At 48.5% G+C, this 22,002-nt stretch overlaps 1 protein-coding gene across 2 annotated transcripts in view; it reads right to left on the bottom strand.

Moving 5' to 3' along the window:
* Window positions 1-20,889, bottom strand: part of SYNDIG1 (synapse differentiation inducing 1) — a 58,194-nt gene extending 37,305 nt beyond the window's left edge. For both annotated transcript variants that reach the window (XR_009727481.1, XM_061367147.1), the window contains exons 1-3: window positions 20,554-20,889; window positions 10,730-11,299; window positions 2,277-2,414 (exon numbers count right to left, since the gene is read on the bottom strand). Coding sequence is in view for 1 of the 2 variants with exons in the window: in XM_061367147.1 (XP_061223131.1) it covers window positions 2,277-2,414; window positions 10,730-11,209 (618 nt within the window). In the remaining variant the exon portion in view is untranslated. The remainder of the gene's footprint in view (window positions 1-2,276; window positions 2,415-10,729; window positions 11,300-20,553) is intronic.
* Between the last annotated feature and the right edge of the window lie 1,113 nt (window positions 20,890-22,002).

The following is a 22,002-nucleotide window of genomic DNA, read 5'->3' as shown; positions in this document are numbered from 1 at the left end:
CCACCATGCACACAGACCCTCACAGCTGCATCTTAGAATCCTAGAATCAGCTGGGTTGGAAAAGACCTTTACAATCACCAAGTCCAGCCCTTTCCCCAGCATTGCCAAGGCCACCACTAACCCATGTCACTGAGGGCTATAGAAGGGTTTGGCCTTAATTTTGGTTTCATTTTTTTTTTTTTTTCCACTGGAAAATGTCAATTTGTTGGGGTTTTGCAGAAGAGCCAGTTTCAGTGAAGGCTTGTGGGTTCTCAGGGTTGTGATGGAAGTGCTGGAGGGGAGGCAGGCAGGGAAGGACAGACCGATGTGGCCATGCTGGATTGGGATGAGCAGGGACTTGACCATCTTTCTGCAATAGATTTGGGAAATGGGTTCTCGGCTCATTCAGCTGTTATGGACAGAGCTAAGAGGAAAGACCGGAGCAAAGGAGAACTCAGGGGTGGTAGCACTATCATCATCATCAGTTTTTAGAGGGGAGAGGTGAAAAGATTTCTGCATCCAACCCAAAGCAATAATCAGAAATCAAAATTCCTCAGAAACAATCCTTCCTCCTGGCTGGATTTAGCCACAGCCTGTCCTGATGCATCCAAGGGGTTAACTAACAAAGGTTAATTTAGTATCTCTCAACCTAGTAAGAGCAAAGCACTTCGCTGACAGCTCCTAGCTTTAGGCAACCCCATTCAGTTCTCCATCAGGCCCTTGTAACCCTAATGATTCTGTGATCATGCTAAAACAAACAACACCCAAGTTTCCATTTCCAGTGCCTATATCCTCCAGCACAATACTATTATCTTCCCCTGCCTACACATGGCCTTTTCCACCTTCCCTCTGTTTCTGTTTTGTGGATTCACGCTGGCCCCTGGAATCAGTTCACAGTTAATGTGGATGCCCTGTCCTCCATACACTGGTTCTCAGCACAATTAGTTTCTCAGCCATACTGCTGTGAAGTACTTAATTACGTTGTTCATTTTGCATTTATTGGACTGTGCTGTGCTTCCCCTGCATTTCTTAAAGCAACCCCCAGGCCTCCTGAAGGAACGCTACCACAGGACATGAAGGAGCACACTGTTCTCTCCAGCACAGAGCAAACACACTGCTAATGGTGTTTTCTAACGGTGACAGCTCTCAGCCCTTCCTTGGCTGCAGCACTGGTGAAAACCCCTGCTTAGTCCATGTGTGTGAGGAGACATGGCCGTGATGGTTAACTTTCCACTGTCATCGTCATCAGACAAATCCCTTGACCAAAGCTTGAGAAATCAATAGCACTCAAACAAGGAAACCTGTTATATTCCAGTGGACAAACTTCATGGAAAACAAGAAAGAGTGTTTTTGATATTGGAGACTAGTATTCTTCATATCTGAAGTGCTGGCTCTTGTCTGACAAAGAGCCAATGGTAGTAGATGTTTAGAGCAGACAGGTTAGAAAGACAGGAGAAAGAGTGAATGATTTCAGTGCTGTGGAGTACACACTGTAGTTGGCAATAGACATTTCTATCACCGGTAGGTAGAAATATAAATGAATGTTCCCTTGCAGTCACTGATGGGACTTCCAGTGTGACTTCTTTTCTGTCACATTACATTATCTGCCATGCTGGGAAACTCAATAATTACTCTGCAGGCACTTCTGAAGACACACTTGTCGGAACAAATGATGGGGCAAGACTTGATGGCTAGTTAGGCACCGGCTGGAAACCTGCAAGCCCATCTCATGAAGGAAACAAACCAAACCACGGTCACTTCTCTGGGAAGAATATTTCCATATTAAACTTGGACAAGAAGAACAGGCTGAGCAGTTTTACAGGGGGAAAGGAAATGGTTCCTGGAAAGTAAATTAGGTTCTGCAGAACAGAAATTACTTTTCTTCTAGCTAGTTTGCTTTTCCGGATGAGCAGTTCAGGAACCAATAGATCAGTCTCCCCAATAGGAAATCCGAGTGTTTGAGATAGCAAAGGCGTTTTCCACTCAAAAGTCATGTCCACAGAAAATCCATAGCTAGAGACCATACAACCTGACATGGAACCTGACCATCATCAACTAAACCCTAAAATATTTTGTAGATTCCTCCCTCAGCAAAGTATCTCACAAGACAACCACCATTATCAGAGAGACATACCAAAGTGAGGAACACATTACCCTCTCTAAATACCTCCCGCTGCCCCAGAGAAAGGATGTCTTGGCCCACCTTTGGGGTTTGGTGGATTTCCCTTGCTGGTGCACAGTGATGGCTACTCCATGGATACAAAACTCTGAGTTACCAGGAGATGTTTGAACATTACCTCATGAGACAGATAAAAGGCAGCAATCCCCAACGGCCAGAAGCAGCAGAGCATGGAGAACACAGTGAGGCCGAGATGGTCTCTTGGTGGCATCATCAGGAAATTGTCTTCACTTTCGGTGTCGCTTGAGTAATCGCTCTGGAATAGCAAGGGGAAGAGAAACAGAAAGGTGCTGGTTAATGGCATCCTGTGCAATGGACCAAGGCTGTGATCCTCTCCCTGGTCACGCCAGGGCAATTCCTCCACATCAAGACAGGCCTCACCAGCTGTGTCACAGCCTCCATCACTACTGAATGAACCTGACGTGTTCTCTCTCTTACAACACAATGCCGAATCCTGAGCTTATTGGATAGATCTTCCCTATCCAGAAACATTTATGACTTTGGGAACCTTTTGACAATTTGGCTGCATCATCGGCTGTCTTCACTTTATTCCTGATTCTGGAAGAGCTGCACCTTAACACAAGGAAGCTCTGGATGCCCCATCCCTGGCAGTGTTCAAGGCCAGGTTGGATGGGGCTTGGAGCACCCTGCTCTAGTGGAAGGTGTCCCTGCCCATTGCAGTGGGTTGGAACTGGGTGAGCTTCAAGGTCCCTTCCAATTCAAACCAGTCTGGGATTCTATGACACCAGAGGAGCTGGACATTAGAGGGTCCTCTGAGAAATCAGAATTACTTTCACCAGTTACAGTCAGCTTGGGTTAGATGACCAATCACCAATATGGTCCTTTCGTGTTTAACAGTCTCTTTATGGAGACAATTACATCCTGATATCACTAACCTGTCTGAAAGCTTTTCACTCTAGCAGAAGTTAGGGAATAGCATAGCTAATGGACTTGTAAGGTTTTGGTGGTGAGCAAGACTAAACAGGCAAACCTTTATTTAATGTTAAGTTAGATGAGTTTAAGCAATCTGAAATACCAAACTATCAGGTTTTGCTTTATAGTGGTGTACCTCCAATGCACCAGCCAACCAAACAACAAGCAATCAAAAGAGAACCTGTGTAGCCATTCAAAAGAATACCCAGCAAAGAGCATCCCTTTCCTGGCTGAGATATTCTGTTCATTGTTAGAGCAAAGATCCCTCAGAGTTACTCTCCTAATGAATGCCAGTTACTCCAGGCTTTTTACTGAGCTGGTAAAAACACGGTCTAGCTCTCCTCTTTGAACAGAGCTCCTCTAACTTGTCCATCAGGCAATACCACTATCTCCATGATGCTAGAAAACTCTGAAGAAGAAACAAGGCAAAACACATCTGGATGCAGCTTCAGCCATGTAAGTGACAAGAGACAGGAGCAGTGTCATGGGGTGGTAAGAAACTGCAGCAGCAGCTGAGGGTCCTTTCATGATGTGGAGGGAATCACCCCTTTTCAGACACGACATCTTGCACAACACACAGTATCTATAGAAGGCAGCTCCTTTCCACTGCCACTCAGGCTCTGACTTGGAGACACATCTTTGTGCTGCAATGGGAAGGATGTAACCTCGGGCAGGTGCACAGTCCTCCCCCCGGCCAGGTGAGCTGTGCTCTCTGCAGCCCATGCAATGTGCTGCTGTGAGAACTCCTTCCTGTGCCCATGGTCCTGCAGCAGGCATGACATCTCTCTAAATCACTGAGCATGCAGCAGGGATTTCCTGCTTCCAATGCATCATCCTTTGTAGCAAAAGCTGTTATTACAACCACAACCCTCCTCATCCTCCCTGACTGCTGCTACACATCCCTCACCAACACAACTGGAGCTCAGCTGAGAAGACAGCACAGGATAAAGCAATCTCTGCCTCAGTTTACTCAAACCCTTTTTCATGTCTGTGACAAGGAAGAGGTGACCTCAGGAGGGCAGGCATGACTGGAGTTGCCAGGAGTTGAGGGTCCCCTCCGCAGGGCATAAACTCTTGCAGAAAGCACACAGCACCCTGCCCAGATGGATGCTGATTACAGTGAATGACAAAGAAAGCAAGCAGCCCTTTCCCTCCCTCTTTCCCTTTCATTTTCCCTTTCCCATCAGGTCCCATCCCTTCTATTCTCCCAGGTAATGCGGGAAAAGGACCTGCAGACAATGGCCTGTCTCTGCAGAGGACTAGGTGACGCCATCAGAGGTTTCAGGCTTTCACTGCATGACCCAGCTGCAGCAGCCCCACACAAGACCTTTGACAGTGTTATTTACACACATTTTTACATGGTGCACATCTCTGCACACCTAAAATGCATTAGACACAGGTGGTTTTGGCATGACATAAACTGCATTTCTGCAGGAACTGTCGATGTGACAAAGGATGAAGAGGAGAAATGATCTCCCCTGCTCTCAGAGGGCATGGGATTTTGCAGCAGCTGGAATTTGGGTGCTAGACAATTCAACAGGAAATCTTGACCTCTATTTTCAAGGGGGCTGCTTCTGATGCTTCCCAAATGACCTGAGCAAGAGGTCAGCCTTGAACATAACCAGAAACGTGGCCACCCTGGAGACTGGTAGAATGAAGCTCAAACACTGGCAGATTTTAGTCCAGGAATTTCACTGGCTCCTCCAGCTGATAGCAGTGCTTCCTCAGCAAGTAAGTGTAGAACAGAGGAGAGAGAGAAGAGGGTATTAATATGGGATACTGAATCATGTAGACACCCCATTCCAGAAAGAACCATGGCTTGGGAGCAGGAATGACCTGGCAGAGAGCAAGGCTGTCTGTACACAGTGCTGAACGTGGGGTGTGCGCTTTGGGCTGTATTTCACGAGAAGGGCCACTAGAAGAGAGCGTTCAGTGAAGAGCAAGCTGCAAACAAACCCCCTCTGTGATGCACCACAGGAGCAACAAACGTGATCCATGGAGAGGAAAGGTACACCCTGAGTCCAGGTCTGGTACCAGCATTCCCCATGCTGGAGAAGTCAGGAATCAGAAGGCAAGTACATGCATCATGCCACAGAGAAGTCTTCCACCCAGGAAGAAAGAAGAGAAGCAGACCTCACTTGTAAGATGAATTTAAGATGCAATTTCACCACAGTCTGTAAGTGCCTGCATGAGTAGATAATTTCTGATCAGAGACAGCTCTTTCATTTGGCAGAAAAGCAGCAGAAACCCCAGCGGCTGAAAGCAGAAGAGATGAAGAGCAGACACAAGGTGCAGATTTCTAATCGAGATGGTGATGAACACTTTTCTGCAGTTGTAATGGATTTTCTATTACACGAAGCCCTTTCTTAAATCGAGGCTAGCAATCCCTAAAAGCTACGTGCTTTACCTCAATCCAGACATGATGAGTGCACAGAGGCTCTGCAGACAGCCTCCCGTGGGCTGCTTGTGACATACCAGAGGCTGGATTTGGTGGTCACATTGTCCCTTACAGTATTAAAACGCCAAGCACTCTGGAGAAGTCAGACAACAAGGTCTGCCGTGAACCACCGCTGCCAGTAACCTTTGATAGATATTCAGGAAACAGCCCTCTTGGTATTACTCCCTTTTCCCCTCAAAGCAACCAATTCAGCAACACGCATATGCTGCACACAAAACTAATTTCTGGTCAGGCCCTGTGGGATCTGCTTCAAACCCAGATGGTCCAGCGGTCTGACTGGGACAGACCAGCGCATGATGCGACTGTAAGATAATATGTGCTCTGTTTCCCTCCACTAAATGCCTGTTCCGGTAATGCAGTTAAACATAATAACCGTGTTGTGACCAGTACTCTGCATCCCTTTACTCTCACTGCAAACAGTGTGGGTTCACTGAAATGCAGCAGACATTGAAGGCAGCAAGCTGGGTCGGAGGACTTCCACCAAGGGATGCTGTTTACCTCTGCTCTGCCTCAACACACTGAGTAGGTACGCAGCATCTGGCTGATGCTTATTGAAGGGGTGATGTGTCTAAAACCTGTTGTTATACAGAATCCCAGACTGGTTTGAGTTGGAAGGGACCTTAAAGCTCAACCAGTTCCAACCCCCTGCTATGCACAGGGACACCTTCCACTAGAGCAGGTTGCTCCAAGCCCCTGTGTCCAACCTGGCCTTGAACACTGCCAGGGATGGGGCAGCCACAGCTTCTCTGGGCACCCTGTGCCAGGGCCTCAGCACCCTCACAGGGCAGAATTTCTTCCTAATGTCTCATCTCTATCTCCCCTCTGTCAGGTTAAAGCCACTCCCCCTTGTCCTTAAATGCCCTTGCAAAAAGTCCCTCTCCGTTCTTTGTCCTGGTGACATATTATTTATTTATTCTATTTTCCCTATTTGTTTATTCCTTTTTACTATTTTGAGTTTTGCAGTTGCTCCCTTTCGGTTTCAAAGGTCTTTAAATGATGCATCATACACGAACCCTGACCTGGTCCAGCTCCTCCTGTTTCCCCAACTCCCAGCCTGAATTGCCCTGTCAGCTGAGCAGCCAGCCTTGCAGAATGGGCTCACAGAGGTCTCTCCTTGCTTGGAAAGCTTTCCATATATAACCTTGCAAAACCAAAAGGTACCAGGGGCAAAAAGAAACCCTGGATACAACTACCCAAGCCCGTTCTTCCCCTGTCTCCTGGATATGAACATCTGCCTTGGGATGTTTCCCTGACACCAGCATCCAGTCTGCCTATAGCTCAGGGACTGCACTGCATAGCATCAGTCTGAAAGCTCAGGGAAGTGCTGATGGGAAAGGGAATCACTCTGGGCCCCAGCTGCTATTAACAGGATTCATAGGAGGGCACTTGGAGACTTCTGAAGGTGACTTCCCAGCCATTGCTTCCTTCACCTAGGGCTGGTTAATAAAGGTTAATATCCCTTGGCAGGACTCAGTATCTCCAGACTCCAGTGGCTTCTCCTTTAAGGGAGAAAAATAAATCAAGTACAAATGAAGTGTAATCACTCTCATAACCTCTTAATAATGTATCTGTGCAGAAATCCAGGGACATAAAGTGTGTGTGTCCTATGGGGTCAGACCAACGGCCCATTGAGCCCCATGCTCTGCCTCTGACAGCAGCAGCAGGACATGACATAAACCGAGCCATTTTGCAGTCCATCCCTTGCACTCCCCCAGCACCCACCACTGCTGTGTAAGAGGTATCCTGTGTTCTGCTGAGCATGTCCCATGGGAGAAAAGAAACTAAAATTATGTTCCCAGACCCACAACACATCCCTAGGTGAGCCCTGGCACAGGGTGCCCAGAGAAGCTGTGGCTGCCCCATCCCTGGCAGTGTTCAAGGCCAGGTTGGACACAGGGGCTTGGAGCAACCTGCTCTAGTGGAAGGTGTCCCTGCCCATGGCAGGGGGCTGGAACTGGATGAGCTTAAAGGTCCCTTCCAACCCAAGCCATCCTATGATGATTCTGTGATTTACTTCACTGTTTTCTTCAGTTCCCAATGTGCAGGATGGAGAAGATACTGTTTTCCCACCTGCAATGACCAGTGAATTCATTAGTGTAAGGTGTCAGACCCTGAAGGGAAATGGCTATACAAGCAAATACCTAAAGCGTGCAAGACCTGCACTAGCCTGCCTCTTTGCCCACGTTGCAGAGCTCTCTGGAAAGGGAACCCCGCCATGCTCAGGTGCCCAAGGGAACGTCTAAACATGTTTTCTGGATACCTACTCCCAGGGGTTGCTGAAGCTACAGGAGCTTGGGTCTTATCAGCACAATGCAGGACAATCCAAGCCTGTGCAAACTGGAAACATCAGGAGAAAGCAGGTACATGGTGGGGCTCAACATGCGTAAACACCTCCAGGGCTGCCTCTTCATGTTGTGGAAGACACATGAGCAAGGGGTGCTTGGGCCCACTGAGAAGAGGGGTTAGATGGAAGAAGACATGGCTTAGGAGCCACCTTCTCTCTTTGCATTTTCATGCTCATGTCCCAGGGATGAGTTTCATAGCAGCATCCAGCAATTTGTATGGGAATAAAAGAAGGCAGGTTTAATTTGAAAACACTATGTTTCCTTTCTTCTTTCACTCCCCAGAACATTCTATTTATTTCATTTTCAGAAACTGTTTCAGACACACATCGCTGGGAAAAAAAGGAAAAAGGTTTTAAGAGAGTGCTCAGATGTATTCTTTTATGCTCACATATGAATAATTCAATTTGCTGCCATCAATAGCTTGGTTTTTTCTAAATAAGCCATCTATCTAGGGGCTAGGAGGAAAACTAGCAGGAGCGTAATATGACAAGTGATGTTTCTGGATAAAAGATGGCACTGCATTTACACATGAACTCCAACAGGAGGGTATTAGGGCTAGTAACTCATGTAATATTTCATTGCCACCACATTTGACAAGTTATCTGCCCATTAGTTTTAGTATAAAGAACTCATAAGATATTTATAAATGTTCAGAGATACCTAAATAGGAAATCATTTGATTTCAGGGCTGGGCACCAAAAAGAGAAGTTTAAAGCTTTGACAGAAAGCACAGCCTTCTGTGCCCAGGCCTGGTAATTGCTGGAGCAAAGTGGGGCTGTTAATGCTAATGAGAGATGTTTCTGAAACCTCTTTCCCTCCAGACAATTATGATTTTCTCAGGCAGAATAACACTGCACCAGGACCTGGGGAGCACTGCTATTAAAAACCAAATTAAACATGAACAAGTTGCAGCGATGTGCAGGACCCCTGTTTCGGATCACAGAATCCCAAACTGGTTTGGGTTGGAAGGGACCTTAAAGCTCATCCAGTTCCAACCCCCTGCTATGCACAGGGACACCTTCCACTAGAACAGGTTGCTCCAAGCCCCTGTGTCCAACCTGGCCTTGAACACTGCCAGGGATGGGGCAGCCACAGCTTCTCTGGGCACCCTGTGCCAGGGCCTCAGCACCCTCACAGGGAAGAGTTTCTTCCTAATGTCTCATCTCAATCTCCCCTCTGTCAGGTTAAAGCCATTCCCCCTTGTCCTGTCCCTACAGGCCCTTGTCAAAAGCCCCTCTCCAGCTTTCATGTTGGCCTCTACAGTACCACTTTGAAGAGACACCCAGATCAAGCGCCCTACATTGCAAAGGCACCTAAAAATCCCACCAAGAAAAGGGAAAGGTTTTTGATACCAAGTAGATTTTTCCTTTGTCCTGCTTACTTTTCCAGCCCTTTTTAGCCTATTCTCCAACACCTGGCTAAAGAAGGTTTTGCTGGATTTGGATTGACAAGAGGGAGACGTATTTTTTTGCTGCCTAAATGTGAGGCTGGATGTGTCAATAACACCATTAGGCAATTCCTGCTGCAGTCGCTTGCATCACTACCGCATGAGAGGAACTAGGGCAAAAAGGCAGCAACTAGGGATTTTGTTTTGATTAAGAAAACGAGGCTTCCCACAGCCAATTTTGAAGTGCTGTAGAAGGGTGTGATTTGAGCAAACACCCTTCACATGCCTCTGAGAGGAACTTTCTGTCTCCCTGCGGAGGCACTGAATGCTGTATTACTGGCACACGCTGGGAAAAACACCTCTCTCTTCCTGCCTTATGAATACAGGGGGAAAAGAGAATAAAGGAGAAGTGAGGCTCTTGTTGTTGGGTTGCCCCTGTGCTGATCACAGGCGAGACACTGGTATTAGAGGAGGTGAAAATGGAAGTTTTAGGACTTGTTATATCTCAATGGAGAAAACCCCAGCAGCAGAGAAACACCAGCAAATAGTATCCTGATCTCAACCTGCCCATTCGAGCTGAAGCTATGGCTTTGCTCCATGCAGCCAAATGGTCTCTGCTAGGTTAGGAGTCTGTGACCAACGCTGAGTGAAGCAGCGTGATGCGCATCCTCCATTCCCACATACACAAATCTGTGCCCTATTTGAGCAGCCAGTTTCAGCCAAACCCAAACAGGTTTCTTTGGAAGTAAAAACAATGCAGCATTTAAGAAAGCATGAAGTTGGTTTCCATAGTCTGCCCCATTTGGAGAACAAAATGTGTCTGGCTTTACTGTGAGCAGTCAATGATGCATAAGAGCCTAAAAGAAAACATTGCATTTGGGATCTAATGAAGTGTTTCACTCCAGCAGCAAATAAAATCTTTTATTTCAGAGATATGGGATTCATTGCAGTTTGAAACCCAAAGACTTCTGATTTTGTGTTCATTCACAGACAGAAATGTTTCATATTTGATCGATAATGCAGAACAATCTGCTTATGCCTAGCTCAAGGCAGAAGAAAGTAAGAGACTATTATGTTGGAATGGTAAGACAAGCTCCATGTATGTGGATGGATGCTGCTGGCCCCAACCTTGCATAGCATTTAAGCACATGGGTCACCTTCAGTTTCTGATCAGCCCATTCAGAGACAGGAGGGAAATGCTGGTCTCCAATGGGACCAGTGGGAATTTTGCCATTAGTATCCATGAAGTTGGAATGTACCCAACAAGCAAAGAAGAGCGATCGCTCACCGTCCTGTCTGGAGGAGACAGTGATACAGCTGCTCCCATGCAGACCAGCTTCCAAAGCAGCTGATCCCATGCAGATCAGGTCTTGGAAGCTGCACACTTCACCCCAAACATGCCCTCCTCCCTCCCCAACCTTCCCCACATATCCTAATTGACATCTGACCTCTAGCTCCTGGAAATCCTCCTCTTCCTCCACATCATAGGAGAGCGTGTGAATCTTGATGTCATCTGCTGAGAGGTCGATGAACTTGCTGTCCGTGTACTCCAGGCTGTCTTTGGTGGGAGAGCGGTCCTCGATGAAGGTAGTTTCACAGCACTCCGAGCTGATGCTCTCGCCCCACGAGCGCAGCACGTTCTCCGAGTAGAGGATGATGTTGGGCCGGTAGTGAGACTCCACTGTCTGCTGCAGCATGTTGGGGTCCAGGAGCTGCTGCACAGGGTCATTCCTGCCGTTCTCCAGGCAGCCCGAAGAGGAAAGGCTGCCCGCTCGGTGGGTCTGGTACTGCGGGGTTGGGTACACAGAGACCAGCCCGTCTCGGCTCTCTGCCACCAAGTTCCTTGTATTAATCAAACCATTCCTTTTCCCGGCTTCAGTGATCTTATTGTGCATTAGCACACTGTTCTGCTCCACCAAGCCATCCATACTGGGAGGTGTGCGAGGGGGTAGGACGAGTGGCCTTTATTTTCTTATACCTTAGAGACAGGTCACACTGGGGCAGTGGCTCCCATTTTCCTGGGGAAGAAAGGAAACAGATACCAAGGTGAGGACAAAGGCAATGAATAATGTAACAAGGCACCCAAATCAGCTTGTCTTCTGCATCACTTCAAGAGGTAATGAGTGGAGACTCAACAGCAGCCTTCCAGTATCTGAAGGGGCCTACAAGGATGTCAGAGAGGGAATCTTCTTCAGGGACTGCAGTGATAGGACAAGGGGGAATGGCTTTAACCTGACAGAGGGGAGATTGAGATGAGACATTAGGAAGAAATTCTTCCCTGTGAGGGTGCTGAGGCCCTGGCACAGGGTGCCCAGAGAAGCTGTGGCTGCCCCATCCCTGCAGTGTTCAAGGCCAGGTTGGATGGGGCTCAGTTCCCCCTGAGCTGGCTTGAAAAATGTTCAAGGCTCCCACGGGATACCAACCATCCACCCCATTTGAAGCCAGAGAGATTTGGCATGGTCCTGGAATGCCTCAGGAGATAGGAGGGAGCCTGTGGTGTTGCTCAGTCCTGCCATGGATGTAAGCATCCATTTGGCTGGTGCTTACCTGCCATGCATTTAAACCAGCCTTGTAAACCAATCTTGCAGATTCTGAGTGACACTTTTCCCTTGGGATGGGGGAAAAAAAACCATCCAAAATGAGGCAAGGACAAGACAGGGACCATCCTTGCTACACAGAGCTCCTCCAGCAATAGGGCAATGCACTGCTCAAGACATCCTCTCCGGAGTCCCGCGTAGCAGTGCAGCTTGTGTGCCTTGGGGAAGGTCAGCAGAGAGAGATGCGGATGGCAGCAAGCAATCAAGGAATATTGCTTAACCCTACAGTCATTCCTGTCTGTAGCTGGCTGTAGTTACCTTACCAGAATCTGACCCGATGTTCTCGGCTCTGCAAGTGTATTGCCTAATGGTAAAGAGCTGGTGAGACTCTCATGCCACTTCATTGTAACATCTTAACAGGAGGAAAAAAAAGGAAATAAACTAAGGTGGCATTGATTTTTCCTTTCCAGGTGAAATTCCCAAGTGGCTGGCCATTAGGTTTAAATCAATAGCACCTTGATTGCCAGTGCATTCTGATGCATAGCTCTAACAAGGTCAATTGCTGTCTAGGGAAACTGAGAAACTGTTGAGGTACCCAGAGATCCTTCATCAATATAAAGGCAGGATTAAGAGCATTGTCAGCCACAAATGAAATTTCACATCCTCAGGGATAAAAAGAGAACCTCCCCTGGGATTTTCTCTTCTCAGCCACCGGCTGAAAGGAGTTAAATCAGATTTCCAAGGCCTTTGTAACCAGCTGCTACCTTGGCATTGGTAGGAGAATTAGACTCAAAGGCTGGACTTCCTTTCACCCACTGCAGGCACCCAAAGGTGCTTCTTGGGGGAAAGTAATTGCAAGGTGAGCAGGACTGGTGGACTCAGTTTCCCTCTGGAGCAACAACACCCATGTGATATACAGGGTGGGGGCTCTCAGCTTAGTACCAACCTTCAGATGAGTGAAGCCAGGTGAAATGAGTCCCCTGTGTTCAGATGGAGGACAATGGAGTGATGCTCAGGGGCAAAAGGTAGCACGTGCTTATGCAGTGGCTCAGAGCCTGTATCCTGCCTTCAGGGACTCCTTGGAGGTGGATTCAGCCACCGTCCTTCCAGCAAGCGCTCTCACTGACCTGACCCAGGCCAGGTTCACAGACCTGCATTAAGATTGCCCCAGTTTCCAGGTCAAACTGCAGCCCAAAGGACAGAGCAGGTAACCTCCCATAGACCACCTGGGGGAACCGGAGGATACCTTCCCTGCAGGGAGCACACACTCAAAGCCAAAAGAGCCACTCTCATTACCTAGGACCGCAGTGAGGTTTCAGAATGATGCCGACAGGAAAATGAAACTCATCAGAGACCTTTAAATAAGAGATCTGTTCGGTCTGCTCCGCGATGCAGGGTTAATTTAACAGGTTTGAGCCAGGTTTCATTTCTCCTTGCACAGTTTGGGTTTTTCCCCATAAACCACTCACTATTACCCAGGCTGACCAGAAATAATTCTGCATTTCAGACTCGAGGCTGGAACAGGAAGGGAAAACCAAATTCAAGCTACTGACAAATATATCAAAGTTCACTCTAATTTCTGCCTTGGGACTAGACATTTATACCCAGGTCTCTGGCATTAAAAGTGAAGCCATTAGTTACTATAACCTTCATTCTTTCCAATTTCTTGCATTTCTTTCCCCCCCCTCTCTTTCTTATTTTAATAAGAAGTTGCAACCAGTGCCAAGACACTCAGTCTGCAATGCTGTGCTTTATTAAGCTATCACTTGTGCTACAGCAGAGCCCAGCTACAGTAGCTGCAGTGAGAGCTACGCTCTGCTGGGTGCTCTGCAGCCTCCTGCTATGATGACAGGGGTTGACAAACTAATTAAGCAAAGGGTGTGAGGCAGGTAAATGCAAGCTGGAGAGAGGGCAAGGAGTGAAGAGCTGAACACTGTGCCCCAGCCCGACAAGGAGCAGAAGCCAGCTTTGCTATTGCCTTCCATCCCCAAACTCCTCTGCTCTCCTGTGACCTGGCAGGATGCTGTGGTCCTCCTGCCTCCATGGGGCTCTCCCCTTTACACAGCTCTAGCACAGCCTCAGGGTGCTTCAGCCTCTTGCAGAGCCCTGCCAGGTACCAGAAGTCCTGTATGAACAAGCAATTCGGTTCCCTCTGAAATACCAGGCTACAGCTGAAACACCCCAGCCCTTCCCTCGTGACAGAGCCGGACATTCATCCAGACAGACCAAATGTCATCAGGTTTATTGGTAGGGAAACTTGGATATGATGGCAAGCTGTGGTGAGGCTGAAGGCAGGGTCCCCATTCACTACCAAGGCTTAAGGCCATACCCACTGCCTTTCCCTGCAGTTCTCACAGAGCATCAGCCAGGAGAAAGGGCTCAAAGAGCTCATGTATCTCAGCATGGGATCCTGAATATAAGCAGAAATCTTCCCCCCATGAAGACAGTCAAGCACTGGAAAAGGTTGCCCAGGAAGGCTGTGCAGTCTCCATCCCTGGAGGTTTTTAAGACCCAACTGGATAAAGCTCTGAGCAACCTGGTGTGAGCTCATAGTTAACCCTGTTTTGACCATGAGACTGGACTAGAAACTGCGTGAGGTTCCTTCAGGTTCAGTTACGATCCTACGATCCAACTCCCTCTGCTCCAAAGTGATTCCCTCTGTCTTCCATGCTCCCAACAAGACATCTGCTGCTCCCACATCCTTCTGCCAACCCCTCAGCGACTCAACACCTAACACCAGCATGGCCAGAAGGGACAACAACCACCCTTTGCAGGACTGTGCCATCAGCATGAACTAGAGCAGCCTCACAAACCCCAGATCCACTGGGTTTGATGCTGGTTCCCCCACTGCCACACACAGAAAGCAGAAGGGAGAGCAGACAAGCCAAATGGTGAGAGCTGCAGCCTGACGAAGGGTTGGAGGATGCAGGTTTCCTGGTGCAAGCTTTCAGTTAGAAGGGAGTTTAAAATGCATAATGCAACTAACTTCATCATGGTTTCCAGACATCTAGAAATTGCAACAACACATATGGACCTTTTAATTGAGAGAAACCTTCATGCAACGCATAGGTTTGGAGAGCTGATTACAAAGTGAAATATTTAAGGGAAGGAAGGGGGGGTTGGAAATCCCTTTCCCACTTGTATTTTTCTTCTTTGTTTTAGCTGGGCTCATTAAAGTGGTTTTGGTTTAAGAGAACGTTGCTATTTCAGCAGCTGAAATTCCTTTTGACCTATTAAGTAAACTACAGGGAGTTTTGTAAGGCAATGCAACTAGCTCACACTGGGAGAATTAGGAATGCATGCATTAGTGATAGCTAAATGTTTACTTGCTAAGAGTGGAAGTAAGAAGACCTCCGTGCTATTTTAGTATTATCAACATGCAGCAAATCCACTGTGAGATACAGGCCTGTTCTGCCCTAAAAGGAGGGACTGGAGTGCAGTGAAGTGGCCAAGGTCACATCAGACACAGTAGCAGAGATGGAAATAAAATCCAGGTCTCCTGATTGCCTGTCCAGAGGTGTATTTAAATGTGGAAACAATTACCATATGCATATTAGTTCTGTCTGAATAATTGATTGCTTGATTCAGTAGCTGAACCAAAGAATGGGGGAGGAGAAAGGAGGAATTACCTTGTGTTGACTTAAAACATTATCCCTGCAACAAAATATTTCCTTTTGAGCAGATGGAAGCGTCTCGCCTGAGCCAAAATTAAATGTGGAGTTTCATATATTTATTTTTAATTGAACAAACTGGGGCTTAGTTTGATTTCCCTCAAGTTGCCTCCAAGGAAAACCTGACACATTCCGGCTTTTCTAGCAGGCCTCCTTCCCGACTGTTTGAGAGCCTCAACTCTTGCTTGAGTTCAGTCCAAATCCACAACTTTTATCATCTGATGATAAAACTGAGCTTTCCAGGTCATAAATAACTACCCTAACAACACCTGATTGTCATGTAAATAGCCCTAACTGCATCTCCACATCAGCAGTGCCTTTTGAGCCTAGCATGCTCTCTCCTGGTTGCAGATACAGACCTTCCGCTCTGAGCCTGGCTATCCAGTAGCACACGCAGCACAGGATGCCATCACACCAGCTTGTATCTCTGGGTTGTTTGCAGCACTGTGGTTCAGAGGGCTCCCAGTACCACTGAACAGGACCATTTTAGAGCCCCAAATGTATTCAGCCTCATCGTACCCCTCTGAGCCCCACCTCCATAGCAGACTGGGGAGATGGAGTTACGAGCAGTGATTGTTGCTTTAAAAAGACCTATCTTTCCTAACAGAAGGCTAAGCTGACCTTCAGTCTCCCTTCATCCATCCCAGAAAGCTGTTCCGTAAAACTCTCTTGATTATGTCCAGCACATTAAAACTAACCTTCGGGAGATAATAAAAAGACAGACACATAATGAAGTAGCTCAGGTCACTACCTTCAGCAGCATGGTCAGGCTGAAGGCCCTTTTGCCAGCTCCAGAAGCAGAAAATTGTGCTGCCTTTCACTTTTGAAGCAAGCGAATACAGCTGTGCTCTGGGGTGTATAATTGCATCCTTAATTGCTGAGCATCTTCATGAGAAAAACTTCTTCCTAAGTGAGTTCCTCAGTCTTCTTGGTCCCTATGTAACAGAGTCTGGGTTAGTTGCTGAGGGTCAAACTAGATTTAAGGATCTGGGAAAGATCAAGCTACCACCAAAACCCTCTGCCTGGTTTTTAGTATTGCAACAGAATTAACATTTCCCAGCTTAGAAGAAGCTACCTGATGCTCTGCCCTATAGGAGTCTGCAGCAAGCCAAAGTCCCTCCTGCACACAGCAGAGCATCTAAATGAACCTTGAGATGCTCACCCACAAATATCAACATTACATGGCCTCTTGGTCTGCCTGCACCAACTCCAGTACTTCCCTTTGACACAAAATCCCTCTTTAACTGTGTCTTTAGCCAGGCTGGCCCACAGATGTGGCTCTAGGGCTAAACTCACTCAAGTCTCATTCTTGATGGGGAACCAAGCACCTGCATCACCCAGTTCTTGTGTACACCCAGCTCATCTGGCTCTACTCGCACTCCCACATTGCATATGAAAAGCAAAGCAGGACAACATGCCAGCCTCACACTTGTTCTGCCTGTAACACACCAATACTACGCTCTAGGCTGGGATTTGAGGTGTTCCTGAAGCAGGAGTGGTAAATAAAGAGAGGACAGAATAGGAGCACAGCCTGGTGGTGCAAGCTTGGTGCAAAATGAAGGTTCCCATTCATTACCTCCTGCCCCGAGCAAAGCACCCCAGGGCTGTCAGTCACTTTGCTAGAAGAAGGCTTCTGTAATAGTGTGAAATTGCCAGTGCCAGTTTATCAGGGCGAGGATGATTTGATTAAAGCAGCCACTGCTGGGGCAATAAAATCAGCCTTGCTTCATCAGGCTCCAGAAGAACTGCAGAGCCAGGAATACGCTGTGGGACACAAGCTATACGGGGTGATTCAGATGTAGCCAGACAGGGCAGGCAGGGAAACACTGAAAAGCAGCGTCAGTGGGTGTAGGTTGACCTTTACAAACCTTTTTTAATCCCATACTCATCCCTCCCTGCAGAAATCAGAGCTGAAATGAATAATGGGGCCCATTAGACTTGGGGCATTACCAGAGCCTGAAGAAAAATCCCATAACCTCCTCCCTCTTGGAGGAGAACAACCATGGGACCATGAAGATTTTTATATGGGAGGCACGGGCATCTGGCTGGCTGCAGATCAACTCACCATTGCCTCCATGCTCTTGCAAGCCACATGCAGTAGGGAGAAGGGATATGGTTTTGTTGCAGAGAGCACATGAATAGGAGCTGGAAGGCTTTAATTATGCCATGACTGTCTTCCAAGCAAATTATCCATTCGTGAGCTCCATTTCAGAGCTCTTCATTCTCCCTGGGGATTTTTAAGGGGTCCAAGCCCTCAACTCAAGCACATAAACCCCATTAAAGCACTGCTCAAATGATGCCAACTTGATGTGAACAGTCAGTTCATTCATCCCGTGCCTCAGTGAACTAAAGCCTTAAAGCTTAAGGACAGAAACACTTCACAGCATGGATTTGAATGGATGGTTAATGAGGGAACTTTGCACATTCAGGTTGTATATAGATGCATACACACAGATACACATCCAGAAGAATGCTGTGTATAAAGTGTACTAACAGAGTGCTAACTGCTCACACCTCTCATGTTCTGCACCTCTGTTTTGAAATGCAGTCTTTGCTGGTGCAAGGCAAATAACCAGAGTTTGCCACTCTCTCCATGTTATGACACCAAACGTGAAGCCCAACATCTTTTGATTCCTAAGTGCCATAACTTGCACCATCCTACCCAAATCCTCAGGGTCACACCTGATGAGGAGCATTCTGCTGTGATCTCATTGCTCAAAGTCGTTTCCAACTTTTACTAGGGAAAGAGCATTGAGAAACCTTTGATTTGATAACCAGGGGATGTGCCTTCAGACATGAGCAGATGCTCACGCACACACAGGCACTATTCACATTTGTCAAAGCAAAGCCACTGAACACGCAGAGGAATTTCCTCCTGTTTAAACCTCTGCAGTTCTTTCCCACTTTTCCCTAATGGCCCTGTACAAACAGTAACCTGCAAGAAGTCGAATCTCCAAAGCAAAGAAAACATTTGGAAGTCCCAATATGTTCTCTGCAATCTTAATAACCACAGAGGCAGTATTAAAAACTCTCCTGGGCAGAAGCATTTGTAGCTGTCTGCAGGTAGGAATTCACAGTAAAGACCAAAACCTCTTATCCAGCTATGTTGCACCATCACTCTAACACTATCCTCAGAATCCAAAGTACTTTAAATTCACAAAGCAGCCTTCCTCAAGTTAAATGTGTAGTGGTGGTGCCCATCTACACCAGTACTGCATTGCATCTGCATTTGTACAACGAAGAGCCTCCCTGTGCCTGTGAGACTGATTCCAGAGCCTGTGGCACCAGTGCTGGGAGATGTCTGCTCTGACACTTAATAAAAGGAGACTTCATTTAATTCCTACAAATGCATTTCTCCTATGTACAGCCTGGCATGTCCTGTAGTTACCAGGATGCCAACAAAGCGTCACCTTGGCCAGTAAAATCAAAAGTGGTTTATTCTTTGGGGTAAGGTAATTGGAAACTAATCTAGAGAGCATCTAAATGCAGCTACTTTGAAGATGATAGCTCATTAACTATAATTAAGAGCAAGTCATTTAAATACATGAATGTAGGAAAGTGCATTCTCTGCTCTGACTGCAATAATCCCCCTGAAAGTACCAGCTAACTGGGTTTAAGAATATCAAAGCATCTTTTGATTGTTGCTAATGCCCTGTTTACAAGGGATTAATGACTAATTATTTGTGATTTGAATATTTAAGCTCCCTGGAAAGTTTAGGGTGTTTTTTTCTTTGGCTTCATTCTCTCTCATTACACACTGAGGCTGCAGCCTCTTGGCTCCAGCTGTTTCGAAGACACGGTTCAACAGATTGCTCTCCAGAGGAACTCCTGCCACTGCTGCTCTTATGGGGGGACAAAACCTACCACGACCATCACCAGTCCAGCACAGACCCTTGCACCTCTCCTCCTGCAGCACACTCTGGACCAGCAAGAGCTGCCAGTCCTGTTCCAGGAAGCCTTGCACTCCTGCAGTGCCTGTTCCAGAAAGGTCTCAATGCACTTGCCAGCCTCTTCCTACTGAATCACAGAATCAACCAGGTTGGAAAAGACCCTCAAGCTCATCCAGTCCAACCGTTCCCCAGCACTGCCAAGGCCACCACTAACCCACGGCACTACGGATCTCTTCTGCACGGTTTGTGAACGCTTGCAGGGATGGTGACTCCAGCACTGCCCTGGGCAGCCTGTTCCAATGCCTGACTGCCCTTTGGGGAAGGAATTGTTCCCAATATCCAGCCTAAACCTCCCCTGGTGCAGCTTGAGGCTGTTTCCTCTTGTCCCATCCCTTGTTCCTTGGGAGCAGAGCCCAGCCCCCTCCTGGCTCCATCCTCCTTTCAGGCAGTTGTAGAGAGCAATAAGGTCCCCCCTGAGCCTTCTCCAGACTAAAGGTTATTCTTGATCTTCTGAAGGGTTCTCCTTGATCCCTTATGGGACGCTTTAGGAGGATGGAGCAGCCATGGGGGACCTACCCAAGGTCACCCCTCTCAGCACCTGGGTAGCAGGGACCACTCCTGCCTCCTCACCTGAACCATCGCTCTCTCTAACTTGGCTGTCACTGCCAGCAAACTAAAGGATGGGAAGGAAAAGAAATTCAGCGCGGCGCCTCTTGAGCAGGGACAGGGCAGCGCAGCCCCTCTTCCCCTTCCCAGCGCAGGGTCTACCCTGCACAGGCAGGGTACAGGGTGCTGGCAGGGAAAGATGCTCTGCCCCCATGAGCGGGAGGGGGTTCCTCCTGCCCAAGAGAGGGGAAAAGGAGCACCCCACGCACACCTTCCCTTCCAGTGCTCCAATCCAAACCTTGCCACTGGAAAAGCCGGATCCCTCCTTCACTGAACCCCCCCCAACCCCGGGCAAGACCGGACGTGTACGGCACCGAGGCGGGTGTCCCCCGGGCTGGGGCAGGATCGCTGCGGCCCCGGGGTGGCCCCAGACCCTCGGGGCTGCCCACAGGGAACCCCCGTCCGGAGGATGGGGATGGAGGGGGTTGGTGCATCGCTCCCCTGAGGGAATGGGGTGGAATGAGAGGGAATGGAATGGGATGGGATGGGAAGAGGGGGTGTCGCTCACCTGCAAGGTGACCCGCAGCGCGGTGCTCCCTCGCTCCCTCCCTCCCATCCGCTGGGGGCTGCAGGAGGGGCGGCCGGGGTGGGGGGGGACCGGCTCAGCGCCGTGCCGGGGACACCGGCATCATCCCGACAAGCGGGAACCGGGACCGGAGGCTGGAGAGCGGGGACCGGGCAGGGCTAGCGGGCTGCGGGGCTGCACCGCCGGGCTGCACTGTGCGCTTAACTCGCGGGGAGGAGGAGGAAGGGGAGGAGGAAAGGAGGAGAACCAGCCCTGCGTGGCAGCGCGGCCAACTTTCCTCCTGCAGCAGGAGCAGCATCACATCCCTCGCTGCTTACCCCCGCCGGCAAAATCTCCTCCTCCTCCTCCCTGGCCCTTCCTCCCAGCCGGGGGGCCGGGGTGTCTCCGCTCAGCGCCTACTCCGGGGGTATCGGCTGCCCCCCACTCCTTGCTCTGCCAACGATGCTCCCGCAGTCACGCAGGCACCTATGTGCTGGCAGCTGCCTGTGTTGCTGGAGGATGCACCAGCTCCCCGAGGCGATGGGGAGCTCCAGCAGGTCTGAGGAACTTTGTGGGTTTAATTTCTCCAGTGACAGCGTGCCAGGCTGTGTGCTGCAGCACTGGGGAGGGGAGGAAGGGGGGTGTTCCCTGCCTTCCTAACCTGTGCGTAATGCGGGTGAGCTTGGCTCGTTCATCCCTCTTCCCATCCCCAACACTCCTGCTAGCCAAGTCATTGCCTACAGGCTTCTCAGACACTTCTTTCTAGATGCTTCAACACCTATGGCTCAGAACGCTGCTGGAATATGACACGCCTGGTTTAGAGCACTGCTTGTCTTGACCACTGCAGGTAGAGAGACACGAGGCCTTTTTATAGCATCCCAGACTGGTTTGGGTTGGAAGGGACCTTAAAGCTCATCCAGTTCCAACTCCGTGCCATCTGGACCAGGTTGCTCCAAGCCCCATCCAACCTGGCCTTGAGCACTGCCAGGGATGGGGCAGCCACAGCTTCTCTGGGCACCCTGTGCCAGCGCCTCAGCACCCTCACAGGGAAGAATTTCTTTCTGATGTCTCATTTAAATCTACCCCTCTTGTTGCCTTTGTGTCTCTCCCCAAGTAAAGACTGATTCCTCTCCCTACCTGCTTATTGCTGGCTGTTGCCCATAATCCCAAAATAACCCCTGCCAAACCTGTGCTGAAGGAGAATGTTCAAGATTTAAACCACACATGAACTAACTTGAACCTGTCCTGGGGATTTTCTGCTCTTTCCCCTGTTTCACAACATTTTAGTTCTCTTCCAAACTCCAACTTTCAGCCTATCCGAGTGGTGGTCAGAAAGGATTTTTCTCTCCATCTAAATATCTGGTTCATTCTTGCTCCAGCCTTCAGGGAGGGTCTGTGTCTTAGAGAAAACAGTTTCTTTCTTAGTGTAATAGGCACTGGGAGAGAATAAAT

Source organism: Neopsephotus bourkii, unplaced genomic scaffold (genome assembly GCF_033783945.1).
Source record: "Neopsephotus bourkii isolate Nb327-2 ecotype Australia unplaced genomic scaffold, CSIRO-AGI_Nbou_v1 NB_1373, whole genome shotgun sequence".
Classification (NCBI taxonomy): domain Eukaryota; kingdom Metazoa; phylum Chordata; class Aves; order Psittaciformes; family Psittacidae; genus Neopsephotus; species Neopsephotus bourkii.
The sequence above is the reverse complement of the archived record's forward strand: the minus strand, read 5'-3'. Positions and strand labels throughout refer to the sequence as shown.